Source organism: Sus scrofa, chromosome 17, assembly GCF_000003025.6.
Source record: "Sus scrofa isolate TJ Tabasco breed Duroc chromosome 17, Sscrofa11.1, whole genome shotgun sequence".
Lineage (NCBI taxonomy): Eukaryota > Metazoa > Chordata > Mammalia > Artiodactyla > Suidae > Sus > Sus scrofa.
In genome coordinates, this window is record NC_010459.5 from 38,902,003 (window position 1) to 38,915,629 (window position 13,627).

Sequence of the window (13,627 nt, forward strand, 5' to 3'; positions counted from 1 at the left end):
GGGCTGAAGAAGCTCAGTAATTAGGCCAGAAAGCAAAGGTTTGATGACCCTGGGTCTGAAATCCAGGATTCAGGGTCGGGTTAGAGAGGCAACCCAGGGACAAGGGGCAGGGCAATGAGGGCAGAAAGTGGGACTTGGGGCTGAGGTAGGAGGGCCCCTAGCCAGTACCGAGGAAGTCGTTGGCGGAGATGCGGTCATAGTCCCAGACCTGCAGGACCAGCACAGCCGGCTGCCGGAACTCAGCTTCCTCCAGGGCGGAGGGTCCAGGCCGGCGCCGGATGCTCACCTCGCGCTCCGTGGGTAGGTAGTCGAAACGGAACACGAAGCGCCAGTTGAAGTTCCCCTCCCCAGTCAGAGAGTTGAAGTGAACGTCCGTCTCCTGCTTGTCAGGCTCCAGCCCCTTCACCCAGCTGGAGTCGGGAAGGGTGCAGGCTGAGGGGTGGGCATCTGTGCCTGGGCCAAGCTGGAACCGGCTCCTCACCCAGCCTGCCCCTCCACTCACCACCAGCCCAGTCCCTCCACCCAGCTGCAGCCACTGTCCAGGGCCTAGGGGACAGAGCTCTGGCTCAGCCCAGGGCCCAAGCCCCTGTTCTCAATCTCACCTCAGTACACAGCCACGTGCCCGGCCCAGCCTGCAGGCCCACCTTTTCACATAGATGTCGCTTGACATCTCTCCGGTGAGCGGGTTCACGTCATCCAGAACTACATCCTCCGTGTTCCAGATGATGACTCTGAGCTCATAGCTGAGGGATGGGTTGGGGGAGGGTTTTCAGACTCCAGAGAGGGTTCCCGGGAGGGGCTGCAGGAAGGACCTGGGCAAGGGCCACTGGTATTCACAGAGCACCCGATGTGTGCCCAGCTGGGTGACCAGGCAGCCCCAGGTATCACTGACACCCCAGCCACTGCAGACGGTACCCAAGGGTCTGCTGACCCAAGCTGGGCCAGTGAGGTTCTCCCTCCATACATTTGCAATCAAGACCTCGAAAGGTTATCATAGCATCAGATGCAGAGCTGGAATCACCACAAGCCAAAGTGCTGTGCGAGCAAAGACAAGTAGGAGAAGGAGAGACCGAGAGGGGATGACAGCATGAAGCCCCTGAGGTACAGAAGGAGAGGCTGCAACACTCTTGATCCTACCCCAGACAGCCTGGTCCTTGGCTGTCATGAGTCCTGGATATCTGTTGTTTTCTCTTGCCCAGTTATCAGTTTCCTCTCATGTTTTGACAGCACCCTTATCTTCTCCAGGCCACCCCTACTGCTGTCGATCTGTGTGACCCTGTGGGGTACACCATCCCCTACCTGGCTCCAGAGATGGGGTCATCACCTAGAACATCACCCAGGACCAGCCAATCAACATATTACAGCCCCCTGATCACAATGATTGGTTCAGGAACCAGCCTTTGACCCAAGTTGGTCTGATGAGAGCCAGCCCAAAACTCTTGCTCTAACTGGGAAAGAGGTGTTTACTTTTCTGCTCAAGTAGTCCAGTCGGTAAGATGTAAGCCTGATACTGTTAAAAGCCAGGCACCCTTATAAGCCACTCTGACCCCAGCCTGCGAAAGCCTCCCTGAAGAGTGACACCAAGGAAAGCAAAGCCAAGAGATAGACAGTGACAGCCTGCTGACAACATCTGAAGTGCATATGCCCTCCTCTCAGGCTCAGGTCAGAAGGGAGTTGGTTGGTATTTGCGTGACAGACACCCAACTCACAGTGGCTTATGAACAAAAGGAAATTTAATGGCTCACCTACCTGAACCCTGGGTCAGTACTGCCTGCTTCAAGGTAGTACAAGGTAAGATGTGCCTGCCCGTGGAGGAGGATCCAGGACTCTCTCTCACCTGATTGGCTGCCGAGGCTTGATATCCACTGGGGGTGGGGCAGGCACATCTCGTGGGAAGATGTCAATCCACATGTGAAGGGATCCCTGCCAGCACAGGATGAGGCTGAAGGGCCTTGGTGGGGTCCCACCTACCCTAAGGGCCCTGTCATCGGAGGCTGCACCTTGCCCCAGGTGGAGAGAAGAGCTGGGGGTTAAGAGGGCAGATCCTGAGGGATAAGGAAGAATGTGGAGTCTGAAGTGCAGGGTTCCAGGCTTAGCCTGGGGGTTCAGAGATGAGGCCCCAGAAGTGGAAGCCTGAAATCAGAAGTGACATCTAGTGTTCCCCAGGTCCAGATCTCAGGAATCTGGGGTAGAGAACAGGTTGGGAATGCCATGTCTGAGCCTTGGTGACCAAGGGGTAGGGATCCTTCAGAACTAGGATCCAAGGTGGGGTTATGGAGTCCGGGATGGAAGACCAAGTCTGAAATGGGGATGCTGGGAACCAGGATGAGGAGCCAGAGTCAGAAGTGGCAGTGCTCAGGGAAAGAGCATCCAGGGATGCCAGGTCCAGGACCAGGTGGGAGTCCTCTCTCACCTGCAGCAGCCCTGGGCTTCGGGGATGGTAGAGGGGTCGTGTTTCTACATGCTCAGGTACCAGCTGGATCCCAAGCCTTGGCATCTCCTGCCAACGCCGCAGCACCAGCAATGCCTGGGCCTCCTCAGGGACCTCACTTGCCACTTTGGAGCTCCCTCCACCTGCAACAAGAAGTGTGTGAGTTTGGGTTCCGCACAGTTCTCAATTCTTCCACCGCCCCTTAAAAGATGCTCTAGGCTGAGGCAGCTACTGCTTAGGACAAACCCTACCTGGGCTGGGAGGGCAAATCCACAATGCACAGAAAGTGGAGGGATACTTCTGTAAGAAGCCAGTGAAGGGCCAGCAGTCACAGGGACAGTGGGATTGGAGGGGCTGTGGCCTTTGTGCAGGCCTTGTTTAGAGAATACACTACTGGCCATTTATGAAATGTGAGCTAAATTCTATAGCCATATTGTATGTTGTATGGGACCCCTTATGGGCCACTCTGTGTCCTCAATTACTTAGGGCTATGAGGTGGTCCACTAGGGCTCTTTGGGGATCTCACGCTCACCAACAAAGACCATTTTGTCTCCACCATTGTCCTTACTCAGCCAAACTCACCTCCTCTGCTTGCAGAAGGAGGTGGGTTCTTTGGGGAGCACACTAGCCTGGGCACCAGGGACCCCGGTAACTTGTTCTACCACCTTGCTCCACTGTCTGGACTGTTCAGCAGAGAGAGGCTGGTACCTGGGGGCAGAGTCTCTGGCGGTGTCAGAAAGACTTTGCTGCCCACCTTGACAGCTCCAGCTCGGTATTCAGGAGCAGGGAGGCCACAGCGTTGGCACAGCCCTGCCAGGATCTGTGAAGGCCGGAATGCATCACGCCAGGCATTGTACCCACCCCTGAAGGCAGGAAAAGAAGGTACCTCAGTTGGATCCAGCATATGAACATGACTGGGGACAGGTGCAGGGATGGGACCCTTGAAGACACGGGATCCAGGTTTAAGTTGCATGGCGGACAGGTTAGTCCGTGCTTACGGTAACTGTGAAAATTAAATATGCATGCCAGGTGTTCCTATAAAGGCGATATTGATATAATTACCTCCATTTTTCAGATGAGGAAATTGATGCTCAGAGAGGCCAAGTGACTTAGTAGTCACAGGACCCCAACTCCCAAGCCCATTTCTTGACCACTAAGCCATAATGTCTTGGTCGAGGGTGAGTCCCCCTTCTATGAAATCAAAGGATCTGGACACACAGGTGGGATGTGAGCTTGAATGTCTTTGGTCAGACTTCGAATGGCTCCTGAGGGCCCTGCTGGACTCACATGTCATACTGGGACGCCAGCCCACAGTTTGCCCTGTGGTGGCTGTAGAATCGGTTTTCCAGATCAATGTGGGTCTCTCCGATGAGGTCATCAGAACCCACAAGGTCATGATCAAACACAGCCACAGTCAGCTCTGGCTCAGCAGGGAGAGAGATGCTGAGCTCCAGGACCCTGGCCAGGAGAGAGCAGGGCTGGGAACATCTCCATGCCTAGGAGGCGATCTTGTGGGGGTAGGGGCGTGAGGGGACGCAGCAGCCTCTGTCCATTCCGCCCCCATCACCACACCAGCTGCGTGAGGGAGAGACACAGGGCTAGATGGCAAAGCTGCTCCTATTCCCCAGCCCAGGCCCCAGCCTCACTCTCCAAAGATGGGGTTCAGTTGCTTAGGGATGTAGCGCTCCTTGGTGTCCAGCCGCTCCCGGCCAGCGCTCACCACCACGTAGGGGTCTGCTTTGCCGTTGGGATCTGCCGGAGCCAGGTTGGTAGCCTAGGGAGACAGGACAGGGTGAAACTGAGAGAAATGTCATTGTCATAACCCAAGGTTGTCCCTGCTGGACCTTCTCTCCAATTAAGTGGCAACAGGAAGTTACCGAGGAGAGATCTTCCACTGCAAGGAGTTAGCTGAGAGGTTGGATAAGATGATCTTTATTTTCTTTTAAATTAATTATTGAAATAATTAAGACACAAATCGGTGTAAAAAAATATAATGAAACAAAGATGGCTCATGGAATGTGGAAGATGAATAAGGGACCTACTTTATAACTTTCCATATCAGTTGATTTTCATTTTTTACAATGAGCATATTTTACTATTTAAATTAAAAATATTTTAACTAAATAAAAGTGATACAATGAGCATGCATGTGCCCAGTTTCATAAGTAAAACTCTATTGACAAATGTCCCCCTAAATCCTCTTACCTGACTTAATTTCCTTTCATCCCTTAAGCAGCCAGAACCCTTTATTTGGTATTTCACTCTCACAAAAAAAAAAAGGTAAAAATACTTTTACTACATATACATGTGCCCTAAACAACACATAGCACTATTTTGCATAATTTAAACTATATGTATTTTTTTTCTTGGCTGTACCTGCAGGATGTAGAAGTCCCCAAGCCAGAGACTGAACCTGCACCACAGTAGTGACAACACTGGATCCTTAACCAGCTGAGCCACCAGGGAACTCCGAGAATCTTCCATTTTACTAAATACTGCCAGCCTGTCTCCAAAGTTGTTATAGCAGTTTACATTCTGTGCCAGGCAGAACGCCCCCCACAAAGATGTCCAAGTACCACTGCCCTGAGCCTATGTATATGTTACTTTACGTGGTAAAAGGGACGTTGCACTAGTACACCTGCTCACCCGTACTGGGACAGACAGAGCTCCACAGCTGCCAGGGCTCCTGTCTAATTGCACCAGTTAAAGGGAGGGAAATTAGGAGTTCCCTATGGAACAGCAGATTAAGGATCCAGTATTGAAACTGCAGCGGCTTGAGTCTATGCTGTGGCACAGGTTTGAGCCCTGGTCTGGGAACTTCTACTTGCCATGGGTGAGGTCAAAAAAAGAAAAATAGGGACTTCCTGTCATGGCTCAGCAGTAACGAACCCAACTAGTATCCATGAGGATGTGGGTTCAGTCCCTGGCCTTGCTGAGTGGGTTAAAGGATTCGGCATTGCTGCGGCTGTGGCGTAGGTCAGCAGCTGTAGCTCCGATTCAACCCCTAGCCCAGGAACTTCCATATCCTGTGGGTACAGCCCTAAAAAGACAAAAAAAAAAAAAAAAAAAAAAAGAGGGAAATTAGTTTTTCATGGTTTTAATTATTTGTCTGTCAGATTACAATGAGAGTATATGATTTTTAATAGGTTATTGGCCACTAGAGTTTCTTCTGTCAATTGCCTTTTCACATTTTTCTCAATTTTTCTTTTTCTTTTTTTTTTCTGTCTGCTCCTTAAAGATTTATGGGAGAGGAGTTCCCATCGTAGCTCAGTGGTTAATGAATCCAACTAGGAACCATGAGGTTGAGGGTTTGATCCCTGGCCTCGCTCAGTGGGTTAAGGATCTGGAGTTGCCATGAGCTGTGGTGTAGGTTGCAGACACAGCTCAGATCCTGTGTTGCTGTGGCTCTGGTGCAGGCCGGCAGCTACAGCTTCGATTAAACCCCTAGCCTGGGAACCTCCATATGCCGCAGCTGTGGCCCTGGAAAAGAAAAAAAAGAAAAAAGAAAAAAAGAAAGATTTATGGGAGTTACTTACACATATTGCAGACACTAACCGTTTATTGCTTGTGCATAGGGTAAACACCTGCCCCCAGTCTGTGTCCTGTCCTATCATTTAATTTTAAGTGTTAGTGGATGCCCGGAAGTTTAATCTGAATGTAGTCACAGGTATCGTTTTTTCCCTGATTTATGGTTTGTACTATTAGGAAAACTTCCCCACATCCAAGATCATAAAGATATTTAAACATTTCCTCCCAGTTTCGCTTTTCATAGTCAAATATTTGATTTATCTGGATTTTTTTTGTGGATGCTATATAAGGTAGGAGTTTCATTTTATTTTTTCCACATAGAGAATCCATTTTCACGGGTCATTTTTAGAACACATTTCCCCCCACATGCTCTGCAGTGCTAACTCTGTTCCATCTATGTCTGTGTCTGTTTGTTGTTGTTGTTGTTTTGTTGTTTTTGTCACACCCACGGCATGAGGAAGTTCCTGGGCCAGGGATCAGACCCAAGTCACAGCAGTAACAATACCGAAGCCTTAACTGCTAGGCCACTAGGGAACTCCTAGTCCGTTTTTAAAATTTCTACCTTGTCCCATTGGCCTAATCATTTATACCCATGCCAAACCCGCACTGTCTTAATTACTGTAGCTTATAATAATTCTTATCTTTCTACATTGTTCTTCAAAATTGTCTTGACTACTCTTGGTACTTTGTTCTTTCATAGAAATTTTGTTTGTTTGTTTGTCTTTTCTAGGGCTGCACCTGAAGCACATGGAGGTTCCCAGGCTAGGGGTCTAATCAGAGCTGTAGCTGCCAGCCTACGCCAGAGCCACAGCAACGCCAGATCCGAGCCGCATCTGCGAGCTACACCGCAGCTCACGGCAACGCTGGATCCTTAACCCATTGAGCAAGGCCAGGGATCGAACCAGCAACCTCATGGTTCCTAGTCAGATTCATTAACTACTGAGGCATGTTGGGAACTCCCCATAGAAATTTTATAATTAGCTTCCTAATTCTAGGGTAGCAGCACTTAGGCTTGGGCCTAGCTTAAAGGATATGCTATATGGTTTGAATACCATTCTCCCTTTCTTTCCACCTCTTAACCATCACTTTTTTTTCCCCCCTTTTTTAGGGCTGCACCTCTAGTACATACAAGTTTCCAGGCTAAGGGTCAAATCAAAGCTGCAGCAACTGGCTACAGCCACAGTCACACCAGATCTGAGCTGCGTCTGCAACCTACATCACAGCTCATGGCAATGCCAGATCCTTAACCCACTGAGCGAGGCCAGGGATCAATCATGGATACTAGTTGAGTTCGTTACCGCTGAGCCACAACAGGAACTCCCATCCACACTCTAGTTAAACCAGTCCCTTTAGTTTCTAGTTTATCCTTCCTATATTTCTGGTACACAAAGAAACAAATATGTATTTTCTTGAATTTTTTTCTTTCTTACATGGAGAGCAGCTACTGCAGGTACTCTTCTTCCTCTTTTTTGTTTAATGGCCACACCTGTGGCATAGGGAAGTTCCCGGGCCAGGGATTGAATCTGAGCCACAGCTATATGATCTATGCCATAGCTGCAGCAATGCTGGATCCTTTAACCCACTGCACCAGGCTGGGGATTGAACCTGTGCCTCCATGGCGACCCAAGCCACTTCAGTGGGATTCTTAACCCACGGTGCTACAGTGGGAACTCCAATAAGATATGATTTTTAAAGGTCCTCCATCCTTAGAAATTGTATTTTCTTATTTTTTGTGTAAATGAGAAGTCATCTGGACCTTCTGCTTCTAGCAAAAGTGGGCAAAAACTGCCTACTTTTTATAGTCTCTTGTTCTCTGCTTATAAAATAATTTTAAAGTTGTTTATATTTCTAATGTTTGAAAATTCTGACATCCAGACCCCTTAGAGATCTAATTCTCCTTTGTTTTCTTTCTAACAACTCTTCCTCATAGTTTTCTTAGAGACTGTGAAACCAGATTTGGTGATCTAAATCTAGAGTCTTGTGAAGCCTGATTTGGGACCGTTTCAAGCCAATCTCTTGGCTTTGAGTTTTCTGGACTAAACAGGTGATGAAAATTCAGGTCATAAATCAATGTGAGGGTAAAACTCTAATAGTAAATAATTAGGGAAGGCATTTTTTCTATTTCCCCCAATCAGAACAGAGGCTAAGGCAGACCATTTTCCTTAAAGGCTTCCTTTGGCCCACCTTTCATTGAGAGCAGAGCCCTTCCTGGTGCTGCTTCATGCAAGGATCTTAGTTGTGTCTTCTACCTGGACTAGGCTCTCAGATGTTAGAATCTAAGGCTTGGGTCCAGGTATGGACAAATCCTCTCAAGAGAATGACTTCAGGGTTTGTTCAGGGATTCCTGCTGTTTTCCCATTTTGGCCCATTAGGAATTCCCTTTCTTATGAGCTTAGTATTTGTGTAACAAATTGTTTATCAAAGGAGTTCCCTGGTAGCCTAGCAGTTAAAGACCTGCCATTGTCATTGCTATGGCATGGGTTTGATATCTGGTCAGGCAACTTCCACATGCTGAGTGCATAACAAAAAAAAAGGGGGGGGGGATTGCTTATCTAGCACTGCTGGATGTATTTTATCAGGAAGTTATTTCAGACCACCAAGTCTGCAATGTTGCTAGAAGCCAAAGGTCCAGTTTACTACTGTCTAACTTACACACTCTAGGATGCTTAGATTATGGTAGAAGAGTGTCACAGAATGTTTCTTTACTTACATCTTAGTCAGAACTCCCATATGTAAACTAGATAAAAGTACTTCATGTGCTCTAGTGCTGGGAGTAAAGGGGCAGCAACCTACTCATCCCCTTGCTCCCTGAGACGTCTTTAAGGAAATTTCAGGGCCCTTGCCGGGTGCCCCATGCAAACTGCAGCAATGGGAGGCCCATGCTGTACCAAAGTATCTGACGAGAGGCCATCACAAAGCTTTTCACGCAGAGCTGCGCTCCTCCTGGAATGATACTCCCTACTCTGTGGGACTAGAACTATGAGCAAGGGATCAGGGGACCTAAGCTCTAAATGCAGGTTCTGCTGTGAGCAAGCTGTGTGACTCTGGGGAGTCTCTTAATTTTGTACCTAAGATTTCCTATCTGAAAAATGAAGAAGCTGGACTCGGATCCCTTCAGTCTGTAGGTTCATGTACATACCTTTCCAGGAGTTAGAAGCATGCCAGGCCAGTGGATGCTCACCTTTACAACATACACTCTGACCAGGAGCTTGATGGGCCGGTTCTGTGGGATCCCCCGGGAGATCTGGGGCTCAGAGAAGGACATGGCCTCTGCTTCAGGGTAAATGAGGAGGGAGCCCTGGGTGGGTCGGGGGTGAAGCAGAAAAGATACTGTTAAGAGAGTCTTTTCCTGCATCCCCATCTGTGCTCCCTGGACCCCTATTCCTTCCCCAAACATACCTTGAACTTGCCCACAAGGTTTCCAGATCCTTCTTCTGCTCCATCTCCATCCTGACCCCTTTGCCCTCGGTACAGGGGAAACACATTCAGCCAGTCTTCAAAGTGGTTAAACTCTTCCTCTAGGGAGTGGTTGTAAATCTGAAAGACGAGGGCCTCAGTGACAGCCCAATGTCCAGAATCCAAGCAGAATCCCCTCTCAGCCCCCAGTTACCTTCAGAGTGGCGATTGCTTTTTTCTGGAACACGGGGCCTTTGATTTCAGCTTCCCCCTGGTCTTGGGCTTCCCCATCCACAGATATGAGGTTAACCCCATCTGGGAACAGCAGAAGTGCCCCATTAGCAATATTGGCATTGGGAGAGGGGGAGAGACAGAAAGAAGGGAAGCAAGAAAGCATCATCTCTTACCTGAATCCCCTGGATCATCCATTTCATCCTCATCAAAGTTGGTCTGAAATCAAAAGTCAGGTTAGAGATTCTTCCCTGCACTTCGCCTCTCTAATCTACCCCTTTTCCAGGATAGAGAGTTGGGAAACCTGAGTTCAAGTTACAGCTGGGTAAGCCACTTGCATTTTCTTCTTTTTTTTTTTTTTTTTTAGGGCCGTATCCAAGGCATATGGAAGTACCCAGGCTAGGGCTCGAATCAGAGTCACAGTTGCCAGCCTATTCCACAGCTACAGCCACAGCAATGAAGCAACACAAGATCTGAGCCGAGTCTGCAACCTACACCATAGCTCGTGGCAACACTGGATCCTTAACCAACTGAGCGAGGCCAGGGATTGAACCTGCATCCTCATGGATACTAGTCAGGTTCTTAACCCCCTGAGCCACAATGGGAACTCCTGCATTTTCTATTTTTTTTTTAAGTTTATTTCCTGATTTTATTTTTTTGGCTGCACCTGTGGCATGTGGTAGTTCCCAGGCCAGGGTGACCCAAGCCACAGTAGTGACAACACTGGATCCTTAACCTGCGAAGTCACCAGGGGATTGCGCCACTTGCATTTTCAAAGCCTTAGTTTATCTACAGACCTGACATATAACCACCAGCTGCATGTGGCTACTGAGTACTTGAAATGTGGCTGGTCCAAACTGAGAGGCGCTAGAAGTGTAAATACACACCAGATTTTAAAGACTAGTATAAAATAAGAATGTAAAATGTCTCATTATTAATTGTTTATGATGGTTCTTGAAATGATACTGTATTCCTGAAATGATATTGTAGATGTACTAGGTTAAATAAAATATATTACAAAAATCAATTTTGCCTGTTTCCTTTTACTTTATTTATTTATTTATTTTTTGGTCTTTTTGCCTTTTCTAGGGCCACTCCCGCAGCATATGGAGGTTCCCAGGCTAGGGGTCTAATCGGAGCTGTAGCCGCCGGCCTACACCAGAGCCACAGCAATGCAGGATCCAAGCCGCGTCTGCAACCTACACCACAGCTCACAGCAACGCTGGATCCTTGACCCACTGAGCAAGGCCAGGGATTGAACCCGCAACCTCATGGTTCCTAGTCGGATTCATTAACCACTGCGCCATGACAGGAACTTCTCCTTTTACTTTTTTTTTTTTTTTTTTCCCACTGTACAGCAAGGGGGTCAGGTTATCCTTACATGTATACATTGCACTTACAGTTTTTCCCCCACCCTTTCTTCTGTTGCAACATGAGTATCTAGACATAGTTCTCAATGCTCCTTTTACTTTTTTAATGTGGCTCTGGCCAATGCTAAAATTACATATGTGGCAGGGTTCTCATTGTGGTGCAGTGGGTTAAGGATCTGGCCTTGCTGTGGCTCAGAGTCAGTCACTGGCCCGGGGACTTCCACATGCTGTGGGTGCAGCCCCCACTGCCCCCAAAAAGGATAATGGCGTTAATAATCCCCAGCTTCTCAAAGATGATGAAAGATGAAGAAGAGAAAAGATGGCTGGCACAAAGAGCTCTGAAAAAGTGTAGAGGTCCATGTTTGATGAGATGCTTCTTCTTGCCATTTACCCTTCTCTGCCTCCAGCCCCCCACCCTCAAGACCCGCCTCTGCCCTCACCTGCCCCTGGAGCTCCTGGAGCGATGCATAGTACTTGGACCACCAGTCAAGCTCTTCGGGATCTGGGATGTCCTCCTCCAGCCCTGGGCCTTGATTCAAGAGGCCTCCCAGAGGGAGCTTCTTCAGAGGAGCCTGAGGGAGCAAGAACTCAGCACCACCCCCAAGCCCTGCCAGCCCCTTCTCCAGCCACCCCCATACTCCATCACCTTCAGGAGCCGTCTTGGTATCCCCGCTTCAGCCAGGAAGGGATCTGGGGACCTCTGCCCTGAGAGGGGATAGAAAACACCAGGAGGAGGTCAAGCAAGTAGAAGTCAGACTCCTTGCCCCACTGGAGGGTCCCCGAAGCCATATTAGCCAGGAACCAGACAGGAACCATCTGTCTGGTGGCCTGTAAGGGGAAGGCCCCTTACCTTGAGGTCCCTTGGGCACCAGGTCCTCTGTATCCTCCTCTCCTTCCTCCTCAGGGGGCTCCTCATGACCCCGGAGTGTGAATCTCAGCATGTGGGGGACAATGTGGGAACCCACAAGCACTGTGCGGCCAAAGGCCCGGCGCTCAATAACCAGGATGCTGAGAGGGGGCTGCAAGTAAGGCTGCTCTGGCAGGTCCTGGGGGTAAGGAGAGAGGACCTGTGTCTCTCCAGGTTCGGGGAGGAGGGAGAGGCAGCCGCTGAGACGGATGAAAAAACAATACAGCTAATCTGCATTTGAAGCCCACAGCCTCACTGCACCATCTCTGGTGAGTCATTGCCTTCTGAACTGATTTCCCAGCCAAAAAGGGGACACAATCCTGGATTGGAAAGACTATGGTAAGTATCACATGATATATCAGGTACAAAAGTGCTTTGCAGCCTACAAAGTACTATCAGAAGCATGAGGGGGGTTTTTTGTTTTGTTTTGTTTTTTGTGGTTTTTTTTTTGTCTTTTTAGGGCCGCACCCGCAGCATATGGAGGTTCCCAGGCTCAGGGTCCAATCGGAGTTGTAGCCACCGGCCTATGCCAGAGACACAGCAATGCTGGATTCAAGCTGCGTGTGCAACTTACACCATAGCTCATGGCAACGCCACATCCTTAACCCACTGAGCGAGGCCTGGATTAACCCGTGTCTTCATGGATGCTAGTCGGGTTGGTTAACTGCTAAGCCATGACAGGAGCTCCAGAAATGAGGTGGTTGTTGTTATCATGATGCAAAGGACCAATGCTTAGTTTGCTAATATAGATTCTGAACCATAAAACTATGTATAGGGCCTTTAACCCAGAAATTCTACATCTATTGTTGGATCCTGGGTGGGGAGACAATTGTTATAATACCACTATATTGATGGTTTTATTTTACATATATGTGACAGTTACAGCACAAAGGAGGGAGGAGTAGAGTTATAATGAAGAAGGCTTCTCTATTTTACTGGAACTAAATTAGTATCAATCTAAAGTCAATTAATTGTTCCCACTCCTGGGCATCTATCCAGAGAAACCATGACACGAAAAGACACATGTTCTCCAATATTCACTGCAGCACTATATACAACACCCAAGATATGGAAACAACCTAAATGTCCATCGATGAAGGAGTGGATAAAGATGTAGTACATATACACAATGGAATATTACTCAGCCATTAAAAGGAAAGAAATAACGGCATTTGCAATAACATGGATGGACCTAGAAATTATCATGCTAAGTGCAGTCAGTCAGATAATGAGATACCAACATCAAATGCTTTCACTTACATGTGGAATCTAAAAAAAGGACACAGTGGACTTCTTTGCAGAACAGATACTGACTCATAGACTTTGAAAAACTTATAGTTTCCAAATGAGACAGGTTGGGGGGTGGGGGGATGCCCTGAGGGTTTGAGATGGAAATGCTGTAAAATTTGGTTGTGATGACTGTTGTACACCTATAAATGTAATAAAATTCATTGAGTAATTAAAAAAAGAAAAAGTCAATTGTGAAAAATCAGTATGTATACTGTAATCCCTAGAGCAACTACTAAGTAAATATCAACTAAGGAATTAAAGCAGGACATTAATGATTATTTAATACCAAAGATGACAGTAAAAGAGGAACAAAGATATGTGACACTTACAGAAAACAAACAGCAGAGTGGCAAATGTAAATCTAACCATATCCATAGTAACAGCAAATGTGACTGTATTAAACATCTCAATCAAAGACAGAGATTGTCAACTGGATTTTAAAAAGGTGCAACAACACGCTGTTCAAGAGACACT

At 47.8% G+C, this 13,627-nt stretch overlaps 1 protein-coding gene across 1 annotated transcript in view; it reads right to left on the reverse strand.

The window, feature by feature from the left end:
- FER1L4 (fer-1-like protein 4) overlaps nt 1–13,627 on the reverse strand; it is a 45,819-nt gene that overhangs the window by 1,885 nt on the left and 30,307 nt on the right. The window contains exons 29-42 of the mRNA XM_013985330.2: nt 11,807–12,002; nt 11,603–11,661; nt 11,397–11,528; nt 9,763–9,805; nt 9,570–9,670; nt 9,359–9,496; nt 9,141–9,257; nt 4,078–4,205; nt 3,719–3,889; nt 3,140–3,294; nt 2,414–2,574; nt 1,838–1,923; nt 645–743; nt 169–410 (exon numbers count right to left, since the gene is read on the reverse strand). Coding sequence (XP_013840784.1) covers nt 169–410; nt 645–743; nt 1,838–1,923; nt 2,414–2,574; nt 3,140–3,294; nt 3,719–3,889; nt 4,078–4,205; nt 9,141–9,257; nt 9,359–9,496; nt 9,570–9,670; nt 9,763–9,805; nt 11,397–11,528; nt 11,603–11,661; nt 11,807–12,002 — 1,828 coding nt within the window. The remainder of the gene's footprint in view (nt 1–168; nt 411–644; nt 744–1,837; nt 1,924–2,413; nt 2,575–3,139; nt 3,295–3,718; nt 3,890–4,077; nt 4,206–9,140; nt 9,258–9,358; nt 9,497–9,569; nt 9,671–9,762; nt 9,806–11,396; nt 11,529–11,602; nt 11,662–11,806; nt 12,003–13,627) is intronic.